This window comes from Hermetia illucens, chromosome 1 (genome assembly GCF_905115235.1).
Source record: "Hermetia illucens chromosome 1, iHerIll2.2.curated.20191125, whole genome shotgun sequence".
In the NCBI taxonomy this organism is placed as follows: domain Eukaryota; kingdom Metazoa; phylum Arthropoda; class Insecta; order Diptera; family Stratiomyidae; genus Hermetia; species Hermetia illucens.
Window position 1 is genome coordinate 109290178 of NC_051849.1, and position 12750 is coordinate 109302927.

At 40.3% G+C, this 12750-nt stretch overlaps 1 protein-coding gene across 1 annotated transcript in view; it reads left to right on the top strand.

Annotated features, from left to right (window-relative positions):
- The first annotated feature begins 1589 nt into the window (after positions 1-1589).
- LOC119646910 (UDP-N-acetylglucosamine--peptide N-acetylglucosaminyltransferase 110 kDa subunit) overlaps positions 1590-12750 on the top strand; it is a 115009-nt gene continuing 103848 nt past the window's right edge. The window contains 4 exon segments of the mRNA XM_038047581.1: positions 1590-2183; positions 10082-10292; positions 10377-10560; positions 10623-10691. Coding sequence (XP_037903509.1) covers positions 2048-2183; positions 10082-10292; positions 10377-10560; positions 10623-10691 — 600 coding nt within the window. The 5' untranslated portion in view covers positions 1590-2047.

The following is a 12750-nucleotide window of genomic DNA, read 5'->3' on the forward strand; positions in this document are numbered from 1 at the left end:
AAGACGATGGTGATGCATCATCGGCGTAACTTTATTTCATAGGAACATTATCTTTAAAAGCAAGATGAAACGGTCTGCGAGTTTCTTGAATGCATGACCGGATCGGATTATGGATTTAAGTTCAAAATAATTCGTCCCGACGTTCTGTTTTGCGAATTTTAAAAAGGGGCGTATAACACCTTTCAATCGCTTCGGTCACATTGTCTGATGAGTTGCCTCTGCCTTGGTTAGAAACCTTAAGCCGTCTTCGTCGCCTCTTGATTTTTGGTACTTTAGAGCTAAACCTGAAAGGAGGAGTCCGCGGATGAAAAGCAGTGGGAGTAAGTGCCAAATAAAAAAAAAAAACAAAAACACAGAGGCTTGTCTGAAATACACATTCGTTTGAAACAGATTCAAACATTTGTCTTGTTTACTGCAGCAGACAGTTACCCAAGGCAGATACTAGGTATATTAAAAAGTTAGCGGGACGCTATTGACACGTCGATATTTGAACTAGGGTTTAAAACATCGAAAATCTGCAGTTATTAATTTTTTGCAAAAAAATTGAGACCAATGGAGATATATACTGAAATGTTAAATGCGTTAGGTTAATCTGCTCTTTCGAAAACAGCGGTTTGCAAATGCGTTGGTGAATATAAAAAACGTCGTACAAGCACTGAAGACGACTCATATCTAGGAAAATTCAGATAACATAAGACAATCACAAGATGTGATTTTGGAAAATCGTAGAGTGATACAGTAAGAATTAGGGGAGGAGCCTATTTTAAGTGAAATTTTAGGTTTCAGAAAGGTGTGCGCGCAGCGGGTGCTGCATTATTTAACTATGAAACAAGCCGCATCCGAATACGACTTGCTCAGCAACATTTGGAGGGTTTAAGGAAAAATAAAAAATAGTCTGTGAATCGTGAGCAGAAATCATAAAAAGGTATTAGTGCCAGTGTTTTGGAAGGAATTTTGTTGGGGGATTACGTTCAAACCGGTAAATCAACAAACTGTAACGTTTAAACCAGCTGGAAATGAAAATTCTGAAGAAAATGACTGGTTTGCAAAAGAAGAAGTGATGTTGCTTCAAGACAATGCTACTTACACAGTTCACAAAACCGTAACCAAAATCACAGAATTGTAGTACGAAGTGCTATAATATCCAGCCCTATTCGCCAGATTTAGGCCCCTCTGACTTCTGGTTGTTCCCATACCTTACGTGGTTATCGATTTTTATCAAATGGAACGCAAATAAGTTCCCTAAAGGGGTATGAGATCCTTAAATTAGATAATTGTTAGAAGTTACTACTGCTACTAAAAATCTTCCTTTTCATTTCCATTCGACGAACGTTTTGATACACCTAGTATTTGTCTGACACAGGCAGAGACATATGCCTAGGCGATAATAGTATCTTTGCGACTTTCCCTAGTTGATATTAATATTTATCGCTAGCCTCTTAGATTTAGTTCCCTCTCTGACAAAATTGCACTAATTACATATTATTTCTATATTAGTCAGCGCTATTCTCCAAAGGACACCAGAATGGCAGCCCTGCAAATTGTCATAATGTCTACAACGCTTTCAACGGATTGACGGCGACGCGAGGCGTGTGTTGAGTGGAGCGAATTATATCCGTCGGAAGCAGGTCGTGCTCGTGTGTGGAAAATCTCGTATGCAAAAAGTGGAAAATTCTGTGCAGCGAACGCTGAAATTTTTACAAAAATCTAGCACAACGCAGCCTAAATCGTGAAGTGTGTGAAGTCCATGAAAATTAGCTGCACGGTGCAAGGAAATTGCTATTTCAGTGACTGTTCGCGGAACGAAAAGTCGATAATCTGCTTGCCCGTGTCGTCGCCGTTTTCGTCGTCGTTGCGGGTCGAGTTCGAGTGCCGATTGCTGTGTGACACTGACGTGACTCGGTTTGACAAGGTGTGCACTTCGGAGTATTGGTCCGTGAAGAGTGAAGAAAACTTTGGAAACGATTTCGTAACTTCTAAATTCGGTGGAATTCAAGCATAGCCCTTTGAACAGGACGCGGAAAAGGCAGAGACAGCGCAGCTGAGAATGCAGGGACAGCAGCAAGTTGTAGCGCAGCCGGGACAACCGCAGCCACCGCAGCCGCAACAGCAGCAACTCGTACAGCAGGGAAACGTCGTCGTCAAGATGAACGACGTCCAGGTGCAGCCATTATCTTCTGTCGGTAAGTGTCCATCTTCTCATGTAAGACCCCAGGCCAAGTGGCGGATAAAATCGATTTCTGCGCCCAGGATGCAACTGACTCCTCCAATGGCCAGCGCGTGCATAGTTGACAAGCGTCGCAAGGCACGCCGCGGGATTATTGATCTCCGAATTTGGCGTAAATTTTCCACTGGCCAAGCTGCGGCAAGCGTGACCTTGTAGTTTTTTTTTACTCGATGCGATAAGCCAATTGTTATTTGTTTGCTCGTTTTCTTTCATTACTCGGGCTAAATGCCGGATACCTCCCTGATCCCGAAGGTTACGTGTACTCCTGTAGTTATGTGAACCCTCCTCGTGTCAGTTATGTGTCTATTCCTCCCTTCAGGTCTGAGGAACGGGTTTTTGGAAGCCTAGACGCTGTGAGACCGCTAGTGTAGTAAAAATTGGTTTAGCTTGACAAACAGTTTAGCTTTAACAACGGCAGCCCGAGGCGAAGAACACATCAGACAGCTGCAACTTCTGTTTGTTTATGGGGTGATTTTAGTAATTTGAAGGTCACTTCAAGTGCTTCCGCAATTTCAAATTTACAACTAATGTTTTTAGTTTGAATTAAGATTGCCGTTCAATTGGCTCTGCAATCGATTCATATATTCCGATGCTGCTTTGAAGAAAAGGCGGTTTACTTACAGCCTTATACAAACCAACTAAGAAGGTTCCAGCTCCATGTGAGCGGATATTTATTATTTATTGTTTAGAGGGAAAACCATAGTTCCAGCACTCAGGCCTTTGGTAAGCCCATTGTGTTAGAAGATCTATACCTTTTAAACAATCATAAACATCCATGATCATGGCCGGGATCCAAGCTCGGAGCACGACAACGAAATTGCGGAACCAACGTCCCAGCCATCTTTTATTTGAATATTAGCTAGAGGATAAGGGAACGAGGACCCAAAATGTAGCAGGCATAAAATTTAACAGGTTCCGTTTTCAGAACCTATCCAACCGAAAAATCTGAAAAAAATCACAAAAACACATCTATGTAAAATCTAGGTATCCAAATGTCTCCCATTCATTCACCTGCTAAAAAAGTTAATAATGGAATATTATTATGTTTTAGAAATTTATCAATACGACATTCGACTCAAGTCTAAAGAATAATATAAGGCATAATCATGGAAAACTCCAAGGAAAATTATTAACCAAGTTACAAGTCAAATTTTTCAATTTTGGTTGTATTTATTGCTCGCAAACCATAGACGCATATGCCCTATATACAGTGAAGCAAACAATTAATCGCGGCTTTTGGATTTTTATTAGTTGTGGGAAAATGACTGTTCGCCTTGCCGATACATGGTAGTACCTTTGTAGCCGGTGTTTGTATCGTGTAGAAAATGTCAAGTTTTGTGCCTGCAAGCGTAAATTGCGGGAACGTTGCTGCATATTTTTTTCTTACAGAAAAGTGCGTCGGAATCGCAATGACTGCTTGTAAAAGCATACGGCGATGATGCTCCGACAGTTCGTGTTGCCAAAAGGAGTTTCAGCGGTCCAAAGATGGCAGTGTAGAAGACAAAGACCATTAACCGGCCAAGAAGAAACTGCAAAATTGCAAGCAGTATTGGGTGCAGACTCTTGTCAAACGAATCAGCGCGTTGGGGGTCGATCGACCATCTATTGCATATCGCCTAAAACTCATGGGAAAGAAGAGAAGAAGAAACGGAAATGGGTGCCATATGAGTTGCCTGGGTGAGCCATTGGAAGACTTCTTCCAGTTTTTCGAATTGCTTCTTGAAAGGTATGAAAGGAAGCTATTCCTGCATCGGGTTGTAACGGTAGGCGAAGAGTGGATCAACTATGACAATTCGAATCGCAAAAAATACCAATTTCAGCGGTGTTACTACTGGATCTAGCGATGTGCATTTCTTGGAAAAATACAAGAATGAGTAGAAATACAAGTTTAGTTACGAATTAATATTACGAACGAAATTGAGTAATCTCTTTGCTACCGTTGCTAATGTTAGTTGAGGTAGAATATCCTATTAGATTAGCTCGGAATTTTTTCTTTTCGGATTATGTAGCATTTGGTTAGTTGCTTTTGCGCTGGAAAAACCGTAGTTGTCTGAATTACAGTTAAGCGGCATAGATAGACATGGCCAACTAGCGCCTATCCTGTGCTAGTTATTTGCAGTCGTGGCTTTTTCAGTCTGTGTATAAAGGATTTTTTCAACGGTTGGTCTGACCCAATCCAATCTTTGGAGCAGACTGTAATAGTGTAATTTAGTAAATACTTCTTGTTGATTGATTTGCTCTAATATTTCCATAAATTGATAAAAATTGTGCATTTGAATAAGTACTTTTATTTTATGTAATTGGTTCAATTATTATTTGAAGTAGCCTATGAACTTTTATAAAAAAAAAAAATCAAATTTGATTTCTATAAAAAAATCACCTTATATGAATCATTGATTTAAATCAATCATCATGCTTCTATATGAAATTTAGGCCTCAAAACAAGTTTAATTTCCGATATCTGCTGTATAATAGTATATTACCATGTTTTAGAAATTTACCGGAAAACCCTCTTCAAGTCCATTCTAGAAGTACATCAGTATAGGCGATAATATAGGACATAATTTTGAAAAGTTTGAACGCAACTGAATTATTATTAACAAAGTTCTTCAGCTTTTGTCTCGTTCACAAGCGGGGTCGGCTCGTCGTGATCGGCTTCGCCATTTGGCTCTATCGAATGCCTGATCTGGGTGCAATCTCGAGGCTTTCAAATCCCAGTCCAGTGTATCAAGCTACCGTTGTTTAGGTCTGCCTTTTGGTCGTTTACCATCGAATTCGATGTTCAGACCAATCTTGGCAAGTGAATTCTCGTTTGCACGAATTGCGTGATCATACCATCGAAGACGCCTCTCGCAACTTTTCCACGATCGATGCAACCCCATAACGATCGTGGATATCCTCATTTCGGATGTGATCTAAACGTGTGACGTCACTAGTCCAACGTAGCATCTTCGTCTCCATTATCGCAAGACGCCGTTCATTGCCTTTTATGGTCGGCCAACACTCAGAACCATAGAGAGCAACTGGACGGACGACATTGCGGTAAATTTTAGATTTGAGATGTTCGTTGATACGTCGATCACAAAGAACACCAGTTGTGGAACGCCACTTCATCCAGGTTGCGTTAATGCGTGAAGCAATTTCATAACGCAGTTCTCCATTGGCTGATAGCGTTGACCCCAGGTATTTAAATCGCTCAGTTCTGGGCAGATCACTGCCGCTGACAGTGATTGTGCCTGTTTCATGGGGATCGGTCGTCAAAAATTCAGTTTTGTTTAAATTCAATCTGAGACCGTGTTGCATGAGGCGATCATTCCATTTTTGAACAAGTTTGCTCGAGATCATTTTTGCTATCAGATGCTAGGAAAACATCATCTGCATAAAGCAGTCTGTAGGGCGCTGGACGTTGGATATCCCGTGTGACGGTGTCCATAACAAGAACAAAGAGGAGTGGTGAGAGGGCGCTTCCTTGATGAATATCAACAGAGGCACGGAGCGGTTTTGATACACCCGCCATACTTTGAACTTTACTTTTCGGATCGTGGTAGAGTAATTGAACCCAACGCACGAGTTCTTCTGGCACGAAGTGTTGTCGTAAAGCATACCAGATGAGTTCGCTTTCTCTAGATTCAGAAAGGCAATGTAAAGAGGGCGATGCTTCTCTCGGTATTCCATGAATACCCGCGCAGCGTATTGCGTCAGTAGTTCCGCAGTTCATGACAAATCCGGATTAATTCACGGTTATTTCAACGATTTCGCGAATACGGTTGTCAAGAATGCGTTAAAAAATCTTCATGGTATGGGAAAGTAACCGGATCGGACGGTAATTTGAACATTCTGCTGGACTATCTTTCTTTTTATATATTGGAACAGTGGTACTTTCTTGCCAGTCAGATGGTGTTCTTTCTTCCTGAATAACCCGGTTAAAGAATTCACTGAGCCACAATGTTGGGTCCCAGCTCTTCGCTTTCCAGAGCTCAGATGCGATGTCGTCAGGTCCTGTTGCTTTCCCCGATTTCATTTGTTTTATTGCCTCCTCGACTTCAGTTGCGCTGACACGAAAGTCCTGGGGGGTTTAACGTGACTACCTGCCGTGAAGGCTTAATCCCACGGTCCTCTTCGGACACGGATTGATTTTGGGACTACAATCAGAGCCCCGCCATGCAAGCACAGCGGTTCTGGTTTATACTGAGTGCAGGCTCAGCATTCATACCAGTGGATGCAAGGCCTATGTAACACCTCTGTCGCAACTAAGGGGTACGGCACCCGAGTTGTACAGCGCAACTCCACGCTTGAACTCCGAGGAGCTCTGCCCGCGGTGTAGGCATAACCACAACCACCATGAAACTCCCACTAGGGGGCCAACCGCAAATAACCGGGCCGAGAGCACATCCTCCAGAGTTGCGCTGACAGGTGGAACTGCTCCAAATGTCGGCAATGATTTTGGAAGTGGAGGATGAGCAAATTCTTCAGTTGAAATCTGCTCGAAGTATTCTCGCCATCTATCCGTTGCGGCTCGGCGGTTGGTAAGTACCGTTCTTGTCATTAATGCAGCAGAAGTGTTCGATATCCTGTGTGCGCTCATTACGGCTTTTAGCAAGTCGATACAAATCTCTCTCGCAATCCCGAGTGTCCAGTTTATCGTAAAGATTTTTGAAATGGTTCGCTCGGGTGACAGCGACCGCTTTCTTTGCTTCCCGGTTGGCATTCTTATAAATTTGCCATAAATTTTATCGTCGAGAAATTTGTGGTAGAGGCGTTTCTTTTCACGGACCTTCATTTCAACATTATCATTCCAAAGCCAAGTATCTCGGTTGATGTACCGCTTACCCGGCTTGGTGACCCCGAGGGTTGCAGAGGCCGCTTTGTGGATCGTGTCTTTCATTTGGTTCCATGATTCTTCCACATTCGTAATGGTCGGCAATCGTATGAGTGAGATCGTTTCTTCTTTCTTACCAAATCGCCACCATTTAATGCGCGGTAGGCCAGTGTGTTCCTCACGCTGTTTTATCGGTGGCTTAATTTGCAGGACGGCAATCAACGGCCGATGTTGAGGTGCGATGGTCTCATAGGGAACGACTTTGCAATCCGTGACAGTGGTAAAATGTTGGCGTTTTATGAGAATATAGTCGATTTGCGTTTTACTTTTCCCACTATAAAATGTAGGAAGATGAGATAATCGTCTGATGAACCACGTATTCATAAGTACAACGTCATGGGTGTCCGCAAAATCGATTATACGCTCGCCACCCTCATTGCGCGCTCCAAACCCTCATTGCGCGCTCCAAACCCCTTTCCCCCATGGCACCTGTTACCGTCTGCCTTTTCACCCACATGACCATTAAGGTCGCCGGCAATGATTATATAATCGTCAGCAGGCACGTGACAAGTCTTTTCATCGAGAAGTTGCCAGAAGGCATCTTTCTCGGCATCAGGTCGACCTGTCTGTAGTACATACGCGGTGAAAAAGTGAATAGTGCGATCAGCTGATATGATAGTGAGCTTCATCAGCCGATCATCAAATCGTTCGACTTCTTTAATGGCATCACGGAAACCCTCTGAGATGGCAATGCCAACACCATATTGAGTGTGTGGGTTACCAAAATAGAGAAGTTTGCAGCCATTTTTACCGTGTTCGCTTCAAGTCGCAGCTTTTGGCACCAGACCAGCATTTAATTTTTGTTTTACTGAGGATAGTACAGAGTACGTTGCCTCAAACCCTCCTCCTTTACCTGGGCTTGGGACCAGCATACTATGTTAATAGCATGACGGAGTTCTCCCCGTACATGTGAATGGAGGGTGCACAATTTTTTTTTCGTAAAATGTGGCCGTGTGGGGTATCAGATGAAAGGTCTCAATCAGTAATTTTCAAAACTGGTTCCATATTTGATATCGGGTGAAATATAGGGGAGTGAGGGCTCAAAATATGACCTTAAAAAGTGTAAAAGGTTTCGTTCTCAGAACCTATCCAACCGAAAAATCTGAAAAAAATCACAGTGGTGCATCTCTGTGAAATCTAGGCTATCCGGTTCTGATATCTGCACAAATAAAGTTAATAAGAGTATATTTCCACATTTTAGAAATTTACCCGGGAAGCCCCCTTATGTCCCAGAAATACAAAATTAAGGGATAACATAGTGTACAATTTGACCAAGTTTGAAGAAAATCCAACTATTACTAACAAGGTTATATAAGGGGTGAAACTTTGCCATTTTTTGTGAATTTCGTGCATTCTACAACGTGTATGACGTTATCATCCCATATCAATTCGTCAATACCACAACGAAGTAAATTCATAGGAATGGGATCACCAAGAATTATTTTGTTTTAGTTTTTTAGTCATTTGTATATGAATATCAATTACTCCAAACAGACATGTGTATATGTAGGTATATAGTATATGCGTGCTAATGAAGTTTGCGGGGAGTGTCTAATTTAGATAGATATATTTGTACATTAATCCAACCGTATTTAATATACGTACTACGATCAATTTATATACGTGCATATATTTGTACAGTATTCGGAAATAAGCAGTTTGTTTGTTTAGGGTTAGGATAATATCTATGGGACGCAGCAGGGTTAACAACGTTCGAAATTTATTTCGAATGTTCTGTCTTCAAATCGCCGTATAGTATGGCCCGATGCGATAAGTACAACACAAGATATGTTTCAGTGTCGCCATCTATTGACAAAATACGACATTTATTTTCCCCCAACCCAATATAATTCAACAATCGAATTAAAAGTTTCAAACGCAACTGAGCAAGTCCATTAATTTTGTCAAACTGATGTTCCTTTTAAGTTTATTGTAAATAATTAAAAGTGATGTATCAAATGTGTGAAGCTGTGTTTTGTATTATATTTCTACCTGATTAAATACGGAGACTACAGACATTTAAAAGTTTCTGTAGGTCTAAATAGGCTCCGTCGGCTGCCAACTACCGTGCGCAGATTTCATCATCATAGCTTCTAATTATCAACGTTCCCAAAGTTGTAGTCTCCTATCCTCATTATCTGACCAATGCTGTTTGATGTTTTGTCGTTAGTTTTGGTGCTAAAGTTGCCACCATATATTCCGTCTTGCCTTCAATGATGTGCAGCCCAAGATCTCGCGCTGCCTGCTCGATTTGGATGGGGTCATTTGGTACATCTCGGGTGGTTGCTCCCATGATGTCTATATCGTGAACATAAGCCAGTAGTTGGGTGGACTTCAAGATAATGGTGTCTCTCGCATTTACCTCAGCATCACAGGCCACCTTTTCCAGAGCCATGTTAAATGATATGATATGATATCTTGGGTATCTCCTTGTTTTCGAAGGCTATTCATGTCGAATGGTCCTGAGAGTGATATATCATATCATATACTGCTGCTTATATGTGGCCTCGCACGTTGGCCAGGGTCAGCCTAGTCAGTCTTATCAATTTCGTCGGGATACTGAATTCTCGTATAGCGTTATACAGTTTTACTGTGGCTATGCTATCATAGGCGGCTTTGAAATCGATGAAAAGATGGTGTAACTGATGGCCATATTCCAACAGTTTTTTCATCGTTTGCTGCAGAAATCTGATTTGTTGTTGATTTGCGTGGAATGGAGCTTCTTTGGTATGGGCCAATTATGTTTTGGGTGTACAGTGGAGGTGGGGAGGTGTATGGGCCAATTATGTTTTGGGTGTACAGTGGAGGTGGGGAGGTGTGGTTGACGCGCTATGCCCCAGGGATAATGGCAAAGATATAAATTAATTGCTCCATAGTAAAGTTCGTTTTTATTTGTTACTAAGCCGTAAAATTCGCAATATCATCATAGATTTAAAAAACACTGTTAATTTTATGTATTTTATTTTCTTTTAAAGGACTATTGGAATTGGCTCATCGGGAGTACCAGGCTGTGGACTATGAAAATGCCGAGCGTCATTGTATGCAACTTTGGCGGCAAGATAGCAGTAACACTGGAGTCCTTTTACTATTGTCTTCCATTCACTTTCAATGTCGTCGTTTGGAAAAATCAGCACAATTCTCAACCTTAGCAATCAAGCAAAATCCTTTATTGGCTGAAGCGTACAGGTTAGAAAATCTTCCAACATATACCTTATTTCTGCTTATGTTCTTGTAGATTTTATTTGTAATATGACAAATCATATTTTTCAGCAACTTGGGCAATGTATACAAGGAGAAAGGACAACTGCAAGAAGCCCTTGAAAATTATAGGCATGCCGTTCGTTTGAAGCCCGATTTTATTGACGGCTACATCAACTTGGCTGCTGCTTTGGTGGCTGCCCGTGACATGGAGCAAGCAGTGCAAGCTTATGTAACCGCATTGCAATACAATCCCGTGAGTTAACATGAAAGATAAATTACAGAAAATGAGACTTATATACTTGGTTTTAATTTCAGGATTTGTATTGCGTTCGGAGTGATTTAGGGAATTTGTTGAAAGCTTTGGGTAGACTTGAAGAAGCTAAGGTATGAAATGTGTAGGGCAATCGAACTACTACCGATATGATTTAGGTTTATGCTTTCTAATTTTAATTTTGTTTGAATGGTTGATTATCTGTGTCATAGATGAGTTTCTTAAGTATCGAAAACTGCTGGTGGTTTTGATACGTAAGTTTTGGAAGCTGCTCATCGCACCGCTTTATAGGGTTTGGTTACAGTCGTCTAGGTATTCTTCCTATCTGTTCGGGTTAAGTTTTCTAATTTTTCTTGTTGGTTTCTTGTGTAAATTATTTTCAGGTCCAAGAGAATTTGTTAAAAAACAAATAAGGAAAATGTATAGCTTCGAATTAATATTTAAATAATTGAAATTTGGAACGGAAAGGATAGGATGCAAATTGTAGTTGTTGAGATGTTAATCCCTTGGCGTCATTTGCGTTGATTTACATTATTTTTGCGGTGTTGCGTAAAATCTGCTCATTGTCTCTAGGGAGCTGTTAGTTTGATTGGAGGGTTTGTGGATATCAATTGAAAGCATTCCGAAAACATAAGACACAAATGGATCGTTCCAGTATTCCCATGCACTGATATCAGAGAAGTAAGAATCAATCAGAAAATAGTTACTTTGCCATTTAGCAATCGATATCGACAAACTTTGGCCAAGTTGACTCGGTGTGGTGATCAGCTTCAGCGAAATCAAAATTTGAAAATTGTAAAAATTTTGTTTCAATACTTAGGACTCATCTCCTTGATGAATGTTTTTTCATTTTCTTAAGCACGACGGAGCGTAATTGGGACTGAATGTGTAATTGTGTGTAAATTGAGTATTTTTAATTTATGCATCGAAATGATGCAGAACGAAATTTTTTATTTTAGAACAAACAAAACAACAAAACTCCAAACCGATTTTTACCAGCCCATCTAATTTGCAAAATTTTTATTCTCGCCTAAATGATTTCAGTGTTACTCGAATTCATCAAATGATTTTCACACTACTCAGTGTTCAATAAATAGAAAAATCAAACAATATAAAAACAATATAAGATTAAGTGCTTTAAGTGGTGGCAATAAAGACCACTTTATCACTTAAATTTCGACAGCCACAAACAATATAAATAAACTATAGTAAGCAATTTTATACAAAATCAGAATACCATGGAATGCTGTTTGAAAATGCAGAGTGCACGGCCCATTAATTTGCTACTGAAGCGAGGCAACATCCTAAGTGTGTAAGGGCTACAAATTTTATAAGCTTTGGTGGTATACCGTAAATGACGATCCAGCCAGGTAAAGTACAGTGCTCTAGTCGACTTCACCACAGAAAAAAACACAACCAAACCCGTTGAAGCTTGAAAAAAATTCATCCCTCTTCCCACGAATTCCTTAACTAATTTCCATCTATTTCTAATTATCCTCCTTTGACGTGAATGATATTTGATAGGTACGGAAAATGTTGGAAAATTTATATTTTTAAGGAGAAGACATCAAATTAATTATTTTCTTATCTTAGTTTTCATTTTAAAACGAAACAAAGAACAAATCAACAAGAGCGACTTCAACTAATGAATTTCGGAAAATCCTTGTGTGTTCTTTAGGTTACTTTTATAAACGATGTTTTCATAGAAGACGCACATGGGCTGATGTTGAGGATCTCTTTTGTAGATAGCAGATAAGAATTCCATGCTTTTGGCGTAATAATTAGATTTTTTGATCATACGATGAATGTACTTTTAATGTTATATCGAACGAATTAACGAACGAACGATTTAAAGTGAAATTAGTGAAAATCTCCAAATTCGTAATCGAAGCTTTTATCTGAACTCGCTGACTGCACTCACTTAATATGAAAGATTCTAAGAAATGACCACGTATTCCATGAGTGACAAAACTTTCCCTTGAAGCCTTCGATAAATTGATAGCGGCTATAAATAATAAATTTATTTTCAGTAGTATATCGATATTTCGAAGAAGACTTGTCCTTATCCTATGGTGGACATCTGCCTCAGAAAACAGACTTTGGATATTTGAAATACGAAATAATAAACAGTAGAATCTCGCTAACTCCTATCGCCAAGAAATTGACGGTTTG